At 39.4% G+C, this 21,010-nt stretch overlaps 1 protein-coding gene across 1 annotated transcript; it reads right to left on the reverse strand.

Moving 5' to 3' along the window:
• Positions 1–385: 385 nt before the first annotated feature.
• On the reverse strand, positions 386–4,668 carry LOC114317835 (lysM domain-containing GPI-anchored protein 2). The gene is made up of 4 exons (XM_028264628.2): positions 3,777–4,668; positions 1,643–1,760; positions 1,358–1,533; positions 386–729 (listed from the first exon to the last, which is right to left on the reverse strand). Exons 1-4 carry the CDS (start codon positions 4,417–4,419, stop codon positions 626–628), a joined length of 1,041 nt encoding a protein of 346 aa, XP_028120429.2. The 5' UTR covers positions 4,420–4,668; the 3' UTR covers positions 386–625.
• Positions 4,669–21,010: the final 16,342 nt, after the last annotated feature.

The following is a 21,010-nucleotide window of genomic DNA, read 5'->3' on the forward strand; positions in this document are numbered from 1 at the left end:
TTTGGTGGTATAACGACTAAGATTTATAAATTATAAAAATGTCATCTTTTGAACTCTTGGTATATCTCATTATCCGAGTAAGTAAAAGAAGATCAAACGAATACAAAGACGGTCCCAAAAACTCTAACATTTGACACCTAAAAGGTTGGTAACCTAAGGAATCAACGCCTCGCAAATTTTTGTACCTTTACATTTAACTTGTGTTACAGCAGCAGCTTTCTCAGAACTAAACAAAACAACACTTACCCTTCTTTTACTTACATACCAATTCAATATTCAACTTCAAAATCAGATCCAACCAATAGAGGAAGAGGTGGGAGGAAAAAATGATAACACAAATAGGAAAATGAAGGTTTATTAAATTAAAACAAGCCCCCTCTTACAATTTAGGAAAATGATGATTTATTAAATTAAAACAAGTCCCCTCTTACAATTGTCTTCTAGAACAAAACTCCAAGTACAATTTCATTTTCCGCACATGTCAAGCTAATGACAGTACATTTTTTTTTCCCTTGCACATTACATTGATAGAAATAGATAATTGAGACGGAAACAATCACGTCCCCATCTCTACTTAAAGAAAAGAAAAGAAAAAATAGCGATTTCATACAAATATACAAACATCTCACTGAATGATATGAAGACAGAGCAACGTCAAGTGGATGGAGATGAGAAGGTAACTCCAGCTCCAACTGTGCAGACTAGACTTTGAAGCATTATTCCCAGAACCTGTTCACCAGCAACAAAAACAAGTGTCTAGTTAATTATTGCAAACAACCATGAGAGTCCAACTTCTATGATGCATCACTGCAAGGATGTTCAACTTTGCAACTCATTGCATAGTTATATGAGAACTGTAGTAATTGCAATAGGCCAATTTTTATTTTGTTTTAAATTGCAAATTAAAGCCCAAACAATCGGCTTTGTTATCCCTCTCAAAAAGACTAAGTGAAAAGTTTGGACTAGGCATAACCTAAAAAAGACGATTTTTGATTTTTTTTTCTTTTTTTTGGCCCACTTTGTTTAGTAAAAATTTGGCTTTTATAACTTTTCATTGCAAAATGACAAAGTTGCCCTTTAATGTTTTATGATTTTCACTTTTCCATTTTTATATGAACCTTGTTCTCACATTTGGGGAGGGCAAAATGGTAAAGTCATATTACATCGTGATGATGTCAGCAAAATGACTCAAAAAAACCCTTGGATTGGCTTGTAAGCTTTTTCACCTAAACAAATTCCATGCCAAAATGCAAAGTAAAAAGTAGGGTTTTCTCTGGCCAAAAAAACTAAAAAACACCTAAAACAGCCGGCCCCAAACAAGGCCCTTAGTGCATCAGGGAAGGTAAAGTAGACTTACCTGAACAAGTGGAGGAGTCCAGCATTGTGAGGATTGTTTGGTTATTGTAACCAGCATAGGCACAAGTAGTACAACTTGATGCGTTTCCAAGGGTTAAATTTCCTGAACCTTCACATTGCATAGGAGGGCATATTCCCCAGAGGGATGATTTAGCTTGGGATGGTTCACATTGTAATCTGAGCACATGATCAAGAATGAAATAAAGAAAATATCATACTTTGAACTGAGAAGAACCGAGAAGTTTTGGCGAAGAGGAAAAATGAAGTTGACAAGTGAGACACTTACGTCCAGTTTGCTGCATCACACTTGCACATCACACAATTTCCAGCAGTGAAGACGTAAGTGCCATTAGCGACAAGTAAAGGGTAGTCCAATGAGCCATTGCGCACCATTGATGCACAAGCTGTCAAGGATCAGTCAAACATCAGTCTTTCACAGTGAAAAACAACAAATAAATCTCTTGAAGAAAAATTGAAAAATGCACCAAGTGGAGACACAGGTCACCATAGCCATCGATGATTAAGGATGCTGATGGTAGAAAAATTAAACGATGCCATGGTCTCGGTAAAGAAGTTACACTATCTTGTGGAAGTCCTAGACTAATTTTTCAACCATCTTCTCCAAACTCCTTCCCAAAAGTTTCCAAAAAAATATATAAATTCAATTTCCATAGGAATCATCCATTATGTCAAAGAAAGCAAGCAGTGTGGGATCTGCTCTCATTGTGATCACATCCAACTTCAATAAATTAAAAAAAAAAAAAAAAACATTTTGTATATTTTTATTATGTTTATATAATTGACCAGCATGAGTACTACTATCATTGTCATTAGCATTTTATTGAGATAAGAACTTATGCAATGAAGCCCACTCACAACCTAGCACTTAGCTATACACTCACTCGCGGCAGAGCCATGAAGGGGCGAAGTGTGGGCAGTTGCCCCCACTGACTTCTGGAAAATGAGCTTTTTACTATATTTTTCAAACGTATTTTGTAAAATAGCCCTACAAAGGATTTGAAAAATACTGTAAATTTTACTCGCACTTTAAAATTTATTTTGAATTTGCCCCTATTGCATTTTATGGTTCTTCAGTTTTAAGTTTCGGTTTTATTTTCTCTTTCCTCAAATGTTAAAAAAACAAAAATTATGCCGCTTTTGGAAAGATTGTGCTCTGACCGAACAAAAATCCTAACTCCACCCACAAACACCCCGGTAAAAGTTATCAAGCAGACTCATAGAACAAGCAACAACTCCTCATATAACAAGTTATCCCTTTCTTCTTGTTTGTCATCAATTAAAAAAATTGAAAAAGCAGCAGACTCCATGGACGTAACCCTTTCTTCATGTATAACAAGTCATCCCTTTCTTCTTGTTTGTCATCAATTAAGTTTTCCATTCTTACAAAAAAATTACTTTTGATTTTGTGATCTTGTAACTCCTTCCATATTGATCTTGATAAATCCGCAGTGACCCATGATTTGGGTGAACCACGTAAATCTCTTGTGTTGCTTTTTGAGTATTTTTTCTATTAACTTTCTTCTCCGGTCTAAATTCATTGTATGTGTGATTGTTTGCTCAGATCTTGAAGTTTGGTATTAATCATACAATATATACCATAACATCTTGTTTTGTCATCAATTAAAAAATTAAAAAAGCAACTTCACTTTTTCATTCTTTTAAAAAAAAGAAAAAAAAACTTATTTAGTACCTACTCGAATACATTATTTTTAAAAAAATTACACCGATAATGGCTATACTTTGGAAGCATCATTTTGATCTCTATAATTTTAATTAGTTCCATTTTTCCTCTAAATTTATAACTTTGATTCAATTTGGTCCAATTAATTACAACCGGTAGCACATTTTTTTATGAAAAATATGCAAATGAGTGATATGTGTCATATTTTTTAAGGCAAAATTATACAATTCCGCAACTCAGTCAATTAATTTCAATCAACTCACTGATTATTTCGTCAAAAAACTTAACAAGATTATCAATTGGATTAAATTGACACAAAATCTAAAATTAAGAATCAAAATTAAATCAATTAAATTAAAAATGTATAGATAAAAATGACATAAACGGAGAAAATGTAAGGACAAGGACTATTAGGATAATTTACGTTATTCTTTTGACTTGTAAAAATAAAAAAGTCAAGAAAACAAAAAGATGTGGAACTGCTGAATGTAATGTAACTACAAATTAAAACTTCCAAGAAGAATGATTTATAAAAAGAATTTCTATAAACAAAAAAGAAATAATTAAGGATGTGACATTTTTACAATTATAAAATATAATTATGGGGTTACTAAAATAAAATCACAACAAATATTAATTAGCAAAATTTTGGTACAAAAATAGCATTATTAATCAATCTTCACAAAATAGACAGATAAAAAGAGGCAGCAAAGCAAACCTTTAAGGGGAACATCAAAAGGAGTAGCGGCTTTAAGTTGGTCAGAAGAGGTTAAGTTATTGAGTTTGAGCAGGGTGTCGGCAGAGGTATTGAACTGCTGTGCAATCTCAGCCACCGTGCTCCCAGCTTGCACCACGTGTCCATAATGAACGACTCTCTGACCCTCCACTTCATCACAGCTACACGGCAGTGGGATCCACAGCTCCTGCCCTATCTCAATCAGATTGGGGTCCGATATATTATTGACGGCCTGAATCTCCGGGTAAGTCACCAATCCCGAGAACACCTCCGCCGCGATGTGGTAGAGTCCGTCTCCGGCCACCACCTTGTAAATCGGGCGCCGGTTGAGGGGGATTCCGGTGCCGTTGTTGGTGCAGTGGCAGGTGAAGGGGATTTTGATCAACTGTTTGGCGGACACGGTTTGGTTGGGTGGGGTTGAGAGAAGGAAGTTGTTGGCGCCGAGGAGGTAGCGGAAGTGGGGGATGCCGAACATGGTTGTGATGTTGGACAGAGTGGTGGCGTTGGGTGAGATGTAGCCGACTAGGCCATTGCAGGTGGTTCCGGAGCTTCCGTTACAATTAAATGCCCGAGCCGTTACTGTGAAAATTGATAGTAGGGTGAGCAGCGCCGTAGCCAAACCCATGCTCCCAATCTCTCTCTCTCTCTCTCTCTCTCTCTCTCTCTTCGCTAGTTTGTGAGTGTGTGTGAGCTGTAAGCACTAGTACTGTATGCGAAAGACCACGGATGGGTCGAAGTCTGTCTTTGTTTTTGAACATTTCTTCTCTATGGACATCTATCTTCGGTCCCAATGTGAAATGGACTTGACAATTAACTTTGTAGGACGGACCACTATAAACCCAGTTTTCATCAAATAATTATGGACATCTTAAAATTTATATAAAATATAAATACTTTATACAATTTGAAAAATTATAAAGATTGAGGTGCCATATTCTTTTATTAAAAACTAAAAATTAGTTTTGAATTGTTATTAAAAGCATGATTGAAATAATTTCTTTAAGAAAAATTATGAATTTTACCAATAACAAATATCATTTTCATATACTACAACAAAAACATACTTTAGTGGCATTACACTAGTGGCATATTTTTAAAAAATATCACAAAAAATAATATTTAGTGGCACGTTTTTGAAAAATGCCACAAAACGACAAACATAAAAGGCTCTAGTGACATTTCAATGAACAAGTGTCACAAAACTACAACAAAAACATACTTTAGTGGCACTACACTAGTGGCATATTTTTAGAAAATGCCACAAAAATGATATTTAGTGGCACGTTTTTGAAAAATGCCACAAAACGACAAACATAAAAGGCTCTAGTGACATTTCAATGAACAAGTGTCACAAAACTACAACAAAAACATACTTTAGTGGCACTACACTAGTGGCATGTTTTTAGAAAATGCCACAAAAATGATATTTAGTGGCACGTTTTTGAAAAATGCCACAAAACGATAAACATAAAGGGCTCTAGTGACATTTCAATGAACAAGTGTCACAAAACTATAATAAAAACACACTTTAGTGACACTATACTAGTGGTATGTTTTTAGAAAATGCCACAAAAATAATATTTGGTGACACATTTAGATAAATGCCACAAACATATAAGGCTCTAGTGGCATTTCGATAAAGAAATGTCACATCAATTTTATGGCATTTTATAAAATAATGACACAAAAAATTATGTTCGTGACATTTACCAACAGATGCCACTAAACTTTAGTAGCAATGGCATTTTTTAAAAAATGCCAGGACACTAGGTAGGTGCAAATTACTTTTTATAGCACTTAGGTGAAAAGTTTCATAAACAAATATTTTATAGCATTTTGAGAAATGCCACTAAGTCAAAAACTTTCCAAGCTTATAATGACATTTTTGAAAAAACAAAAAATGCCAATATATTTTTTAAATTTTTACAATGCAGTAAATGATTAAAAATAAATAAATTAAACTCAATATACACTACAGGAAAAAGCATATTCGGCTACTAAATTTCCTGACCAAAAAAAATTTGGTCGCTGAAAGTATAGCTTTCTGCAACCAAAACAGCATTAGTAGTCAAAAGTAAAGCTTTTTGGCGACTAAACAATTTTAATAGCCAAAAGTCTACAATTGGCGACCAAAACTAAGTTTGGTCGCTGATTATATGGGTTTTAGTGACAAAAAAAAAATTTAGTAGCCCAAAGTAAAGCTTTTTGGCAACTAAAAAAATGTAGTAGCCAAAAGTCTACAATTGGCGACTAGAAATAAGTTTGGTCACTGATTATATTGGTTTTACCAACTAAAAAAATTTTAGTAGCCAAAAGTAAAGCTTTTTGGTGACTAAAAAAATTTTAGTAGCCAAAAGTCTATAATTGGCGACTAAAAAATAAGTTTAGTCGCCAAAAGTGGTTATTTTTAGCGCGGGAGAACTAAAATCCTAAGGCGGGAATTAAATTTTTTGGCAACCAAAATTTTGGTAGCTGAAAGTGCATCTTCGGTGACCAAATCCGATTTTGGTAGGCAAAAGTTAAGTTTTTTAGCAACTAAAAAACAATTAGTAGCCAAAAGTATAGAATTGGCGACCAAAAAATATTTTTAGTCGCCAAAAGTGGTCTTTTTTTTATTTTACTAGTAAATAGTTTATTTTACATAATTTATGTTCAATAAAATAATTATGTTTATACATATACTTTTATATTAATATAGATGTATGTACTATATAAATAATATATGTTGCATATATAATCATATGGTGCTACAGAGGTGTAGTGGGAAGAGTGTGGTGTATAAGGTTTATGGTGCAGGAGGTTGGGCGTTCGAGTCTCTGCAAGAGCGGATCAAATTGTTCTACAACGAATTATCGTCACGAATGGCACTTGATAGCGTCACGAATAGTGCCTACAATGACATTAAAGTGTCACTGAAAGGTTTTAGTCTTGATGGTGTAATGACACTTATAAGTGTCACTAACTCTTTTTTTAATGGCGCTTGACAGTGCCACAAATAATATCTACCATGACATTAAAATGTCATTGAAAGTTTTTAGCCATGATGGTGCAGTGACACTTGCAAGTATCTACCGTGGCACTCGTATCTACCGTGGCACCGATAGAAGTGACACTTGTTCAAAATGCCACAAGACCAAAAAATATCATTAGAAGAATAGTTTTGTGACACTTTCAAATGTCACTAAACTAAGAAAATATTGTAGTGATAGATTGTTCTAACCCAACAAACACTATTGGTATATATACTTGTGAAACAGAAAAGGCACACACACAAAAATATGTTGATTTTTTTATTCAATACAAAAAGATATAAAAAATAAATTAATAATATAATAAAAATAAATCAATAAAGTAATAAACAATTTATTTATTGTATCAAAAAAAAAAAAAAACTCTGATTACCTATTTTTAAAATTGAAAGCATTTTTGTTTAGATTCCCATAAGACCACGAAAAAAAAAATTACCGTATGCTAGGGATAGCAAGATGACATGTCATGATGTCATCAAAAATATTATGAGCTCATTTTTATCAATTTATAATTTATTCCGAATTTATATGTTTGGTAGAGATTAAATTAATGAATTGTAGAATATATGAATAAATAAATTTAAACTATTAATTCCTTTTCTAGATAAATTTTGAATTGATAAGAATAAATTTGTAATGTTATTGTGATGTCATATACTGCGCATAACATTATGAACAAAGATTTTTTTAACTTTTTTTATCAACTAATCATTTTCTAATAAAATACTACTCCTTTTACTTGTTGTTCGCCCCAAAAAAGGAGTATGTTATTTTATACAGTAATGATAGAAATTATTAAAAGTGGTATTTTAAAATAATCATTAATGATGTGGTATTCACTTTTTAAATAAATAAAAAAAAACAAACATAACAACACTGTGGCAGTAGGTGGGACTTACTGTCACATCATTAGTGGTGACATTAATTAGTGCTCTCACTTATTTTCCTATTTTATAGGAGGATAACAACATAGTGATGGTAGAATAAAAATTATAAATTAGTGGTAAATTTTATATAATTTAATAATTAAAATGTTATATTTTATATTTTTTTACTGTACCTGTATAGTTATTTCCCCTATTTTATATGAATGAAATGATGTGAACTAGAATATTTTTCATCTTCTCGGGCTATTTTTTTTTTAGGAAAGTTAATTTCCAAAAGATTCATAAATGAGTGTTATCACCAATTTGTAAAATTGTGTGCTATTTGCCACTGATATGATATTCTTATAATAAGGATATAACATAGAATCTGATAAAAAATAATATATAAAAAAAAAAAAAAAGGAGGTAACATAGATTATGATTATATATAAGTTATAATTTTTTTTTCTTGATGGTATATATATACAAGTTTTTTTAAGTGTAGAGAATGATTAAAGCATCTATATCAGACTAACTATTATAGTTTTAAGACAAATTTGCTTAACAATGTGCAAAATCACTCCTCTAACAGCCTCACTACATCAAAATTAAATTTTATTGCTACAATAAATCGCTACATGCAGCGATACACTGTTCAAAAATTATATAATATTTTATCATTTATTTTTAAGAGTGATCGGACATCCTGCCTGACAACCGGCTGCTACACCAAATTTTTTTTTGGGAATATAAAATATAATATTTTATCATTTATTACTGGACATCTTGCCGGATAATCGGCTATGCACCATTATTTATTTTTATTTTTATTTTTTGAGTAATATGGCAAGAACCTTTGAGAAGTTGTTTGGGCAGGATTTTTTGCATAATCCAACGGTTCATAAAAATGAATATTTTATAAAATTAAATTTTAAAATAAAAAGTCTGATGGAGGTGTACATACAAAAAAATTATTAGATAAAATAAATAAATAAAAAGTGATTTTTTAATTATAATTTAACTCAAAATTTGTTGAACCTAATATGGATGCTCTTAAAAATTTTACGAAATTTTGGTAACTAGCTAAACTACTAAAAAACGATTTTTGACTAATAAATATATATAAAGAAAATGAAGAAGAAACTATTTTTCATTTTTCTTTTTTTCTTGTTTTTTTTTGATAGGAATAGAAAAAGGAGGAAATATATATATATATATATATATATATATATATATATATATATATTTGTCTTTTCTATTTCCTCTACAAATTTATTATTCTAACACAAAAAGTCTTTTCTACTCTTTTTTTTTTTTTTTTTTTTCCATTTTCAATTCTTCACATAGACTAATTAGCTTTGTCACAAACATAACCAGTGGCAGAGGTATAGAGGGTCCGGAGGGTTATATGCCTCCTGGGTTTTGAATTTTTTTTTTCAAACATAAAGAAAATATTTTAAATAAAAAAATTCATAAAAATATTATTTGAAGTGAAATATCAATGATTTTTTTAAAATTATGAGAATAATAATAGTTGTTTTTATTGAAAATAAAGAGATTATGATAAATCATCATATAATTATATATGAAAATTTTAATATAATGGTGATATCTATCATTATTGAGATGCAAACATAATTAATCTCAATAAAGATATGAATTTATTGAATTATTAGTTACATTTGACATATAGAGTTCATCCTCCACGTGTTTCTTTACTATTTGGTTGGTGATATCACATATCAATGATGATGTGATATTACTATTATATTGAATTTTTACTCAAATTTTGTATAAAAAATTACTTTATCATTATATAACTAATTTTAAAACTAATATTCATGATTTTTTTTATATTGTCCATAATACACTAATTACAAATAATAGTTTTTTTTATTATTTTTCTTAAAGTCAATCGTAAAAATTTATATAAAATAATTTTATAAAAAATTTTAATTTTATAATTGATAAGTGTCCTATCTAATTTAATTTTTTGACTCCGTCACCGACCATAGTCTCCTCATTAGAAAATGGCCCGTTTTGAAAAGTATTTGTTTTTTTGACTTATTAATTTTTAAAAAAATATATATATAAAAATTTAAAAAAATGATAGGATGTAAATAAATTAATTTTTTATTTTTCCAAAAAAGATCAATGTCGTGTGAACAAACCCTATATGCTTTTGAAATTTTGTTTATAATAAGTGGGGTCCCGTGGAATGTTAGGGTGGTGAATGGAGGGTCAACGCGTCCAAGCCACCCACGGGATTCCCATGGAAAAAAAGATTGTTTTGTTTTCACACGGAGACCGCGTTTTGTCTTCCTTCCCTTTTCACGGAAATTTATCCGGTGCCCACGTGTCGCTACCACCAAATAATGTCTTTTTTGTTGATCTTATTATATTTGAAAATATTTTTTTTTATACTATTATCCTTCATTCTAATCGTAATTTATTTTATGGCTCACAATAATAATTTAAATTGTTTATCTTATAAATCTTATAATAAAAATTATTTATATAAAAAAATAATTTCATTAGATATCGATGAGCAAATAAAAAAAATCATATTTTATTTTTAAGTTTAAACTTATAGTTGTTGTTCATTTTAAAAAATAAAACATAATTTGTTCACTTGTTTACTAATGTCTAATGAAATTAATTTTTTGTTCAGACGGTTTTTACTATGAAATTTACAAGATGAATAGTTTTGATTATCATTGTGAATTCGAAATGAGAAGAGTATGGTGAAATATGGAGGATAGTGGTATGAAAAGAAGCTAGCCATTTATATTTGGTCATTTTTTAATTTTAATTTTTTCATTCAACAATATTATGAACCCGGACTTAATTACCTAGAAACTACTCAAGATTATCATAGTGTGATTTAGATTTATTCTACATGTGAACTCCATGCTACACAAACTTAATCTCCACCACACAAACACCAACCCAAAAAAATCTAGGTTGTTAAGTCTGGGCCACTAGACTTTTGTTTTTCATTTGGCTCTTCATATTTTAATTTTTTTTTTAATTTATTTTAAAAGCTAACTTATGTTTAAAATTAGACAAAAATGATATATTAACAGTCATATGATATAAAAATATGTTATTATATATAACTCACATTTCTGATACAAATTCAAATTCCAAAATGATAATATATTTTTTATGTCACGTCATTTAATGTGACATTTTTTTGTCTAATTTTGAATAGAAATAAACTTTAGGAGTAAATTAGAAAAAAAAATATGAAATATTAAGTGCTAAAGTGGGAAAAATAAAATTTCAAAAACCAAAGTGAGAAAATAATGAAATATAAAAGAGAGAGTGTAATTTGCCTAATACAAAAAGAAATTGGGTGGTTGTTGTGCGGGGGCACAACAACTACTGTTGTGTGGCCATATGGGCCTGTACGGGGAGCAAATATTCCAGCGAGCCCATACTCCTTTCTTCCAAGCTCCCTGTTTATCCGATCGACCTGTGAACACAACGGCGGTGAGCTACCCGGCGGTGTGTGGCCGGAAAACCCCTCCGACGGTCAAGTTAGCACACACTCAGGGATAGAGAGAGAGAGAGGAGAGAGTTGAATGTCTAAGTGTATCTCACCAAAAAATCATCTATCTCCGTATGGGGGGCGCAGACACGCTTATATACCTTCTGCACCCCAAATCTACTCTCATTAGTCTCTCGACACGTGATGCTGCTATCCCATCTGTCAGCACAAATCCAGCAATCACCACCTAACCAAACTGTCAGGATATCCTGGCGGAGCCCGACAAACCGGCGGAATCACCTCGGCCTCACACGGCCGTGCTGTGCCGCATGCCCAAATGCTCATTAGCCGAGCTCCATACCGACCGAGCTCAGTTGCATTCTGGCAGAGCCAAGCTCGAAATAGGTCACGCGGGTAAAACAAAGGTCTTCCTGCCGAGCTAAAGACGCGAGCCTTCCTGCCAAGCTAAAGACGCGAGCCTTCTTGTCGAGCAACGCAAGTAGCACGGTTCCCACCTGTGCAAGTTCAAGTAGCTCGGTCTTGGGCTTTAGCCGAGCAGCCCCATCTCCGTGCAAGCCCAAAGCTATCCTGGCCCAAACGCGCTCGGCATTCAACTTGCCCAGCCCTTACCATGGCCCATTTCCAGCTCATAAAATCTCCTTCTCAATTGCCCCTTAATTTCGTCTGCAAAAGCGTGACCGGGATTACATGATCCGACCGAGGTAGACCCTTCCTCAGTCTGTTGTTTGCAAGACGTCAACCGCACTAATTCCAGTGCTCGGTTCCTCGATTTGCTCAGCTAACGTCTCATCTTGCCTTCCTGTCTCTTCAACTCTGACGCCGCCATTAATTAGGACACGCGTCGCTCGTTTGTTGGCCTCGAGCAGCCAACCATCACGTCCCTTCACATTCAAAATTTTTGGCGGTCTCTCACTTTTATTTATACATCTCTTCCCCTTCACTTTTCGTTCTAACTGACTCTCCTTCATTCTTGTCGATCCAGAGGTCCAGTGCCCTCAGCAGCTCCTACTCTTGCCCTCCTTCTGCGTTCGTGCCTGAAGGATCTGCATTCGCCTCTACTGGTAAGCTCTTCAAATCTTTTTGTGGCTATTTCATTTGATATTTCTTGTTTTAGGGCACTAAAACCATAGATTTTAGGGTATAGCTCCCCAAAACTCTCTCCTGCCCCTTGTTCTCCTCGCCGTTCTTTAGCTTCACTGATGAACACCTGAAGACCTGGGGCGGACCGGGCTCCAGGTCTTCTTTTGATCCCAAAAAACGTTAAGACCGAGCAAATTATAAGTTTGCCAAAACCTTAGTAGAAACCGAGGTAGGCAGAGGACTTGGTCGCTCGATCGGGCTGACATCTGGTCCGCTTGAGCAACCGAGCTCATTGGTTTGCCTTCGTGACCGAGGTGGTCTGGCCCTCTTCCTGACCGAGCTAAAGTCAAGCTCATTTTGCGCAACTGCGCTTCCACTTACAATTACCCTCTTTTTCCTACAGAGTCCAAGGGGACCACTGACCAATACCGAGGCTCTCAGAGACCGAGCAGCCATCAAACACCAGTCTGTGCTAAACCACCTCAGCCGAGCTAAACCAGCCGGCTACACATAGGGCGCTACCGCTTCCTTGTCGACACTCCAGTTGCCCTGGCCGCGTTCCGGGAAGAGTACGGTATCCCGACCGACGTTCACCTAGAGCTCGGCGTTGAGGACACAACCCCATGGGGCAGATTAGACCAGTGTCCCTTCACCGTGCTGTCCATTATAGAAAGGGGCCTCCGCTTCCTGGTTAACCCGCTGATCTGCGAATTCTTGCGGCGCACCGGGCTAGCTCCAACCCAGGTCTCAACCAACACTTACAGAATAATCAACGGGATCCACGAACTGAACAACCGGCTAGGAACCAACCTAGGACTAGCCAAGATACTGCGCCAGTATACCCTCGGGCATATAGGCGATGGCCTTGTCTACTATTTAAAAATCAAACCGGGCAAGGAGAAGATAGTGACCGGCACCCTAGATAAGGACTTGCATGACGATGACTTGTTCTGGGTGTCTGGTAACTACGAAACAGCCGACGTACCGAGCTGGTTTATCAGCAAGAATTTCGGCGAGACATGTAAGCTGTGCTAACTGCTCGGTCAATTTATCTTTCTTCACTATTCTGTACTTGACATTTTTTCTGCTTTCCTTTGCAGCAATCGAAGCCCTGTAAGCCCACTATCATTATCCCAACAAAGCAGCCATCAGAACTGTGCTCCGCTACCACAACCGGGATTGCCACGAGCTCCTCGGTTACACACCGACATACAGATATTCAACTCCACGCCGGAGTAAAGTCACAGACTTTCTTCGCACTCCATCTCCACCTCCCGATCCCACATTACCGGACGTGTCATTCATCCGGTTGACCGAGGTAGAAGAGATGGCCAAAAGAAGCAGCATCAAGAACCTCATCACCGCCACTTCTACCGAGATACCGAGCATCCCGACTCGCTCTCCTCCTGCCGGGCAATCCAGCGGGACCGTGGTTGCACTGGCGTCTCCCGCCATCAGGCAAGCCAGCAAAGACAACCGCCGGGCTGGCAAAAGGCCACGTGTAGACCCTTCCGCCGAGCTAGTTGCGGAGCTTAACACCGAGCAACCTGCCGTGATAACTGACCCAACTCTACCGTGGAGGCCCCAACTCAAGCACCGGAGTAAAGAGATCCCAACGACAGCTTCTGTCCAACCCCTTTGACCCACTAAAGCCTTGCTGCTACCGAGCGACGTGGTCGGCAGCGACCATGTGTCGGACATCCGGTTGGTAAAATCCTTGGTCAAGTCTATGACCAGGGTAAGAACTTTGCATATTTTTCCAAAAAAATTTCCAAGTGTTTGCTCAGTTTTCTTTCTAATCGAACCTTCTTCTTGCAGGCTATCCAGAAACAACACTTGGTCTTGGAGCGCATTCACCGACTTCGGCAGAAGGCCACCGACTCTGCCAACCAAGTGGAACACCTTCAAGCCGAGCTCGGTCGATCCAAAGCATCACTGCAGATGGCGAATTTTGACAATTCAAAGTTTCTCGGCCAGCTTGGTGTTGCCGAGCAAGAGAGGAATGCGCTCAAGACCGAGCTGGAGAGGTTGAAGCAATCGAGAAAGGAGGAGCTGAGGGATGCAAACAATGCCGGCTTCAAGGAGGTCAAGGAGAACTACACTAAGCAGGTCCATGCCACCCAAGACATCTTCTTCAAGGCGGGCTGGAAGGCTGCCTGTGAACAGCTCGGCCAAGGACCTGATACCGACGTGTTTGCCTCTCCTCCAGCTGCCTTCCTACCGACCTATCTGGTGCGCTATGCCAACGATGTCTTCAGCGCGTTGCAGGCTGAGGCCGAGGAAAAAGAAGCTGAAGATGCCGAGAAGAATGCGGAGGGTGACAACCGCCCAAATCAGGCCAGCCAGGAGAAGACCGGCACCCAGGAGACCACAACTACGGTCAACCTGGAGGTCACGACCGAGGATGAATTCACAGACCTTTCCCCCCTAGCTTAGTTTTCTTGGTCTTTCTTTTTGTTTGAACATGTAACCTAGCTATCTGCCCCTCTTCTTGTAATTATTTTGCACATCAATGAAAAAGTTCAATTTTCATCAAGTGTTTGCACGGTCTTCAAGCTAAATAACTTCAGCCGGACAAAATACTTCGGCAAAAAAGACTATCTTGTTTAACTTATTTAACCAGAAAAGACATCTCGGTTTGAATCATAAAGTTAAGTAAATCATCAACTCAATCAACCGGAGTAAAGCATCTCGGTTGAAGTTGCACAAAAGTTGAATAAATCTTCAACTTAGTCAACCGGAGTAAAACATCTCGGTTGAAGTTCAAAGAAGTTGAGTAAATCATCAACTTAGTCAACCGGAATAAAACATCTCGGCTGAAAATCTCAAAGTTGAGCAAATCATCAACTTAGTAAACCGGAATAAAACATCTCGGTTGAAAACCTCAAAGTTGAACAAATCATCAACTTAGTCAACCGGAATAAAGCATCTCGGTTGAAATTCGCAAAAGTTTGAATAAATCATCAACTCAATCAACCAGAATAAAACATCTCGGTTGAAATCTCAAAGTTGAGTAAATCATCAACTCAATTAACCAGAGTAAAACATCTCGGTTGGGATCTCAAAGTAAAAAACAACAATCTGAATGCTAAAACAAAGAAGAGACACTTCTATTATATTGACAAAAAGAATATTACATTCTGAAGTGTGAGGCAAAAAATTCCTTTGCACAAAAAGAACACAAAAGCTAAAAATAGTACAGTTTGAGGTTGGCCGCATTCCATGGCCGGGGTATTCCTCTTCTCTCCAAGTCCTCCAAGTGGTATGCCCCCTTGCCCGCCAAACCGGTTATCTTGTAGGGTTCTTCCTAGTTTGCCCCTAGTTTGTCTTCACTTGGCACCAGGGTGTTGCCCATGACCTTCTTCAAAACCCAGTCGGCGACTTTGAACAGTCTGGGGTGCACCGTTTTGTTGTATTTTCTTGAAAGCTCTTGTTGGTAGGCGACCACATGGATGAGAGCCTTTTCCCGGCGTTCTTCCACTAGGTCCAATTTCAGGGCAATGGCTTCGGCGTTTAGCTCGGGCTCAAAACTTTCACTGCGGATGGTGGGCATACCGACTTCCAAAGGGATGACCGCCTCCATGCCATATGCCAAGGAAAAAGGAGTTTCCCCGGTGGATCGTCGCGGGGTCGTTCGGTATGCCCAAAGAACGCTTAGGAGTTCCTCGGCCCATTTTTCCTTGGCTTTCTCAAGCCTTTTTTTCAACCCATCAAGAATGGTCTTGTTTGATGCTTCGGCTTGACCGTTAGACTGCGGGTAAGCCGGGGTAGAGTTGTAGAATTCAATCTTCAAGTCTTCACAAAATCCTCTGAATAAGTGGCCGTCAAATTGGGTGCCGTTATCAGAGATCAGAATTTTAGGGACGCCAAACCGCGTTACCACATTCTGCCAGACAAACCGTTTGGCGTCTTTCTCCTTGATTGTTGCCAAAGGCTCAGCTTCAACCCATTTGGTGAAGTAGTCTGTAGCCGCGATGAAGAACTTCTGGTTGCCTGGTGCCGTTGGGAGTGGCCCCACTATATCTAGCCCCCACATCGCAAAGGGCCAAGGGCTGGTGAGGGGAAGAAGTTCCCTGGCCGGCTGGTGGATTTGGTGGGCAAACTTCTGGCACTTCTCACATTAGCGAACATACTTATGCGCGTCTGCTTGCATGCACGGCCACCAATATCCTTGCGAGATAGCCCGATAGGCTAGAGATCTGCCCCCTTTGTGACTGCCGCATATGCCTTCATGAATTTCGTACAGGAAAGCTTCCACACTGCTTGGGTGTACACACTTGAGATAGGGACCGGTGAAAGACTTCTTGTATAAAGCGCCAGATGGAGAGAGCCAAAACTGCTCTAACTTCACCTGGACTTTATGTGCTTCCTTTTTGTCAGTGGAAAGGATCCGATCTTTGAGGAAGAGGATAATTGGGTCCATCCAGGAAGAACCTAGCTCGGTGCAGAGTACTTCTGTCTGCTCGGCTTCCTCAATGCTGGGCCTCGGAAGGAATTCAATCAAAAGAGGGCTAGGAGATGTGCTATCAACCATGGAAGCGAGGCCGACTAATTCATCTGCTCGGCCGTTCTCTTCACGGCCAATTTGTTGGACCCTTATTGCCTGGAATCGCTTGATGTGGTCTCTTACCAGAGCTTGGTACTTCGCCATTCTGTCGTCTTTAGCTTCGTAAACCCCAGAAACTTGGTTAACCACAAGTTGGGAATCACTATAAACCATTAGCTCGGATGAGTGCATCTAAAGCATGCTCTTAAGCTCGGCCAAAAGCGCCTCATACTCAGCCTCATTGTTTGATGCAGGGAATCCAAGGGTGATAGAGTGTTCGATGGTCAGTCCAGAACTATGCCCAGCCCGGCACCGTGGCGGTTAGAAGCCCCTTCTATGAAAAGTTTCCACATTTCCTCCACAAAGAGCTTCTAACATTCTGAGGGGTCCTGGGAGGCTTATAGGTGGATGGGCGCATGGTCGCTCGACTGTGCGGCGTCAGGTTCAATGCTGATCGGTTCCACTTCCTTCCCTTCTAGCGATGCGGCACTGGACAGAGCAGGTTGGTCAGTAATACCCAACTCCGTCGTTACATCGTTGGGCTGTAGCGTCGTACTAGCTGAAGGTTCTTCGGCGGGGCGCGCAAGTTCCGTGTCGCCAATATCGCCTTGCTATGTTACTTCGGTTAAATCTGCACTCACCTCCTCGGCTACTGCTGCAAGATCCATTGGGCAGACGGGATGAATCCTGGGTGAGAATTCAGCAACAAAATCGGCCAATGTCTAGGCCTTTATGGCAGTGTGTGGCTGGAACTTGACGTCAAACTGTCCCAATTTGACCGCCCACTTAAAAATTCGAACGGAGAAGTCCGCCCGCTCGAACAAAGCTTTGAGGGGGAACTCGGTCAAAACAATGATTATATGAGCATGGAAATAGTGCGCCAACTTCCTGGAGGCCATTATCAATGCCAACGCAAGTTTTTCCAGCGGCAAGTATCTCGACTCTTCCGGTAGCAAGGTTTTACTTATGTAGAAGATGGAGAGGTGCTTGATTCCTTCCAACCGGACAAGCACCACACTAACTGCATGCTGAAAAACGGCCAGATAAAGGTAAAGTTTCTCGCCGGGCTTCGGTGTTACCAACAATGGTGCTGAAGACAGATACTCTTTGAGCTCGGCCAAAGCCCGGTCACATTCTTCATCCCATGAGAATTGATTTCAAAACTTGAAAGAAAGGGCGGCAGCGATCTGATGACCAGCTTATGAATCGGTTAAGCGCGGTGGCCATTCCGGCTAGATGCTGTATGTCCTTAGCCGAGCTTGGCTGCTTTAATTCTTGTACGGTTCTGATTTGTGTGGGGTCTGCCTTGATGCCTCGATTTGTGACTAGGAAGCCTAAGAATTTTCCGGATCCCACGCCAAAGGCACACTTTGATGCATTCAGGCGTAGCTTGTGTCGTTTGAGAATGGCGAACGTCTCGGCCAAGTCGGACAAGTGGTCTGCTTGATGCCGGCGTTTGACCACCATATCATCAATATAAGCCTCTATTGTCCAGCCTAGTAGAGGAGCGAACATCTTGGTCACCATCCTTTGAAAAGTTGCCCCGGCATTCTTCAAACCAAAAGGCATGACTCGGTAGCAGAAGAGTCCCCTTAGAGTAGTGAAAGAGGTGATCTCACGGTCGGGGCCATGCATGGCAATCTGATGATAGCCGCGGTAGGCATCCAAAAAACTAAGCCTGTTATGTCCGGCCGTTAGATCGACAAGCTGGTCTATTCTAGGCAGAGAAAAGCTGTCTTTAGGGCAAGCTCGGTTAACGGTCTTGTAGTCGACGCAGACTTGCCACTTCCCATTCTTCTTAGGTACAACGATCGTGTTTGAAATCCACCGAGGGTAGTGCACTTTCTGAATAGCTTGTGCCTCAAGCAAGTTCTTCACCTCTTCTACAACTACTTCGGCATGGTGTAGCGCCGATCTCCTTGTTCTCTGAATGACCGGCTTTGCCCCAGGGAAAACATTGAGGTGATGGCAAATAAAACTCGGATTGATGCCGGGCATGTCGTAAGGTGACCATGCGAAGACTTCGATATTTGCCATAAAAAATTCCACCATCTCGGTTCTTTCTTGGGTGGTAAGGCTTGATCCGAGCAAGAAGAACTTGTTCGGGCTCTCCGTGTCAATCCGCATTTCCACCAACTCTTCAACGGCTTTGTCCTCAGCCTTGGTGCCCACGTCGTCAAGGACTCCCCGGTCTTCCAGTCCTTCAATCATTTGGACGAAGCCTTTGGCAGCTCGGCTTCAGTTCACTGCCACGAAGCATTGCTTCAACATGACCTGATTGCCCCAAACTTCCTCAATTTCCCCTATAGCCAAGGGGAATCTCATCACTTGATGGTAGGTCGACGCTACGGCTTGTATAGTGTGAAGCCATCCCCTTCCAAGGATCAAGTTATATGTAGACTCCAGTTGCAATACCCAGAACTCCACTTGCTTGACCACAGATCCTGCTTTGACCGGCAGAATAATTTTTCCCAAATTCCACTCCGGTTGCGAGTTGAAACCAACCAGTGGCGAAGTTCCCGGAACCAAGTCTGTATCTCGGAGTTTGAGCTATTTGAATGCGTCGTAATACATGATCTCGACCGAGCTTCCCTGGTCGATCAAGATGCGCTTGACATCGAATTCCTTGACGCGGAGTGTGACCACTAAGGCATCGTTGTGCGGCATCTGAATGTGCTCTAAGTTTGTAGACACCCCATTTTTGACCGACCTTAAGACTCAGACGGCATCGATTGAGTGCTCAGTGATTGCGCATGTTGTGCTCGTTCTGAGGTTACGGAGTCTCGGCTGAAAGCCTTGCCTCCGGACTTCGGGACTCTTTTGTGCTTTATCTCGGTTTGTGAATCAGGTTCTGTTTTCTCTTCCCGAAGGGAGGGAGAGTTCTCATAGACCATCTCTCAGTGGCCGTAGGCTACTCTTCGTGGTCGTAGGCCACTTTTCCCGTTTGGAGACCAGTTTCTGGTTTTCGGAACCGTCGGTCGTGCGCCTCGGTTCGGGACCGCTTAACTTTCTTCGTTTGCTCCGATTTTTGGCACACATCTTGTTTCCTCTCTCTAGAGGGACACTGTGGCCCGGGAGACCACCTTCGTGGTCGCACGCCACTTTCGATGCTTAACAGTCAGTTTTCGGGGCACCTGGTTGCGCGTTTTGGCCCCCGAACTCGCGTTTTGCATCCGTCTTGGTTCATTTTTGGCTTGGACCCTATTTTCATTGTTTGGAAGGTGGTGCAAGGGTGGGAGACCACCTTTTCTTCTTGGGGACCATTTTTCCCGCCGGCCAATTTTTCTTGTCAAGTAGCTGGTCTCCCTAACTTTTGAGCCACAATTGCTGGTCTCCCACCACACCACTAGCTTGCATTGAGTGAGGAGACCACCCTAGGAGATGGCCGACCACCATTCACTCACTTGAACCTTTTGAACTGGTCGGCCGACCACCTGAACTGGTCGGCCTGCCTCACTAAGTCTTGTCTCTGTGAGTTGTTGCCAGCTGGGCCAGCTGGAAGGCAGAAAATGGATCCTCCATACACGTGTATGGAGGATCTTCAAGCTTATTTTTTAGCTTCTTTGAGAAGCCTTGGACCCCTTTGGCTATAAGAGAGGGCCTTCCTCTCCTTTAGAGAGGTTCAGATTTTGGTTAAGGCATATACATCTATCTCCCTCTATATCTCTCCCTTTAGGCTTAGAAAGTGTGAAGTTTTTGGCCCTTTGCACACCATCTCCTAGCCTAACCCCTCCAACACAAACCTAAGCTTCTTGGAGCCCTTTTTCAGAGGTTGAGGAGCTACATTTTTGGTCCAGAAGCTGCTGGAGTTGCTTAGCTACAAGGGTAACACCCTATTCCCTCTTTTAGGTTTTATTTTGCTTCATCTTTTAGCCATATTTGAAAGCATTTTTGAGCTTTGGTGTAAACTGAAAAAAGTCTCATTTTGAGTTCCTTAACATGTTTGTTTAAGATCATTTTTCTGTTGGGGGTCATCTACCCCCTTGCATGCTTCATTTTGCCTTATTTTGAGCCATGCATTAGGGCCTTAGCATTGACCTTTGTTTGGCCTTTTAGCCACTGAAATCCAAGCTAGAATGCTATTTTGAGTGCCAAAATGAGCCCTTATTTGCATGCTTGGCATATTTGGCCTAACAAAGGAGCCCTTATTTGCATGCTTCCAAGCCATGTTCCAGGCCATT

The sequence above is a fragment of the Camellia sinensis genome, chromosome 5 (assembly GCF_055761805.1).
Source record: "Camellia sinensis isolate YWXY chromosome 5, ASM5576180v1, whole genome shotgun sequence".
NCBI classification, from domain to species: domain Eukaryota; kingdom Viridiplantae; phylum Streptophyta; class Magnoliopsida; order Ericales; family Theaceae; genus Camellia; species Camellia sinensis.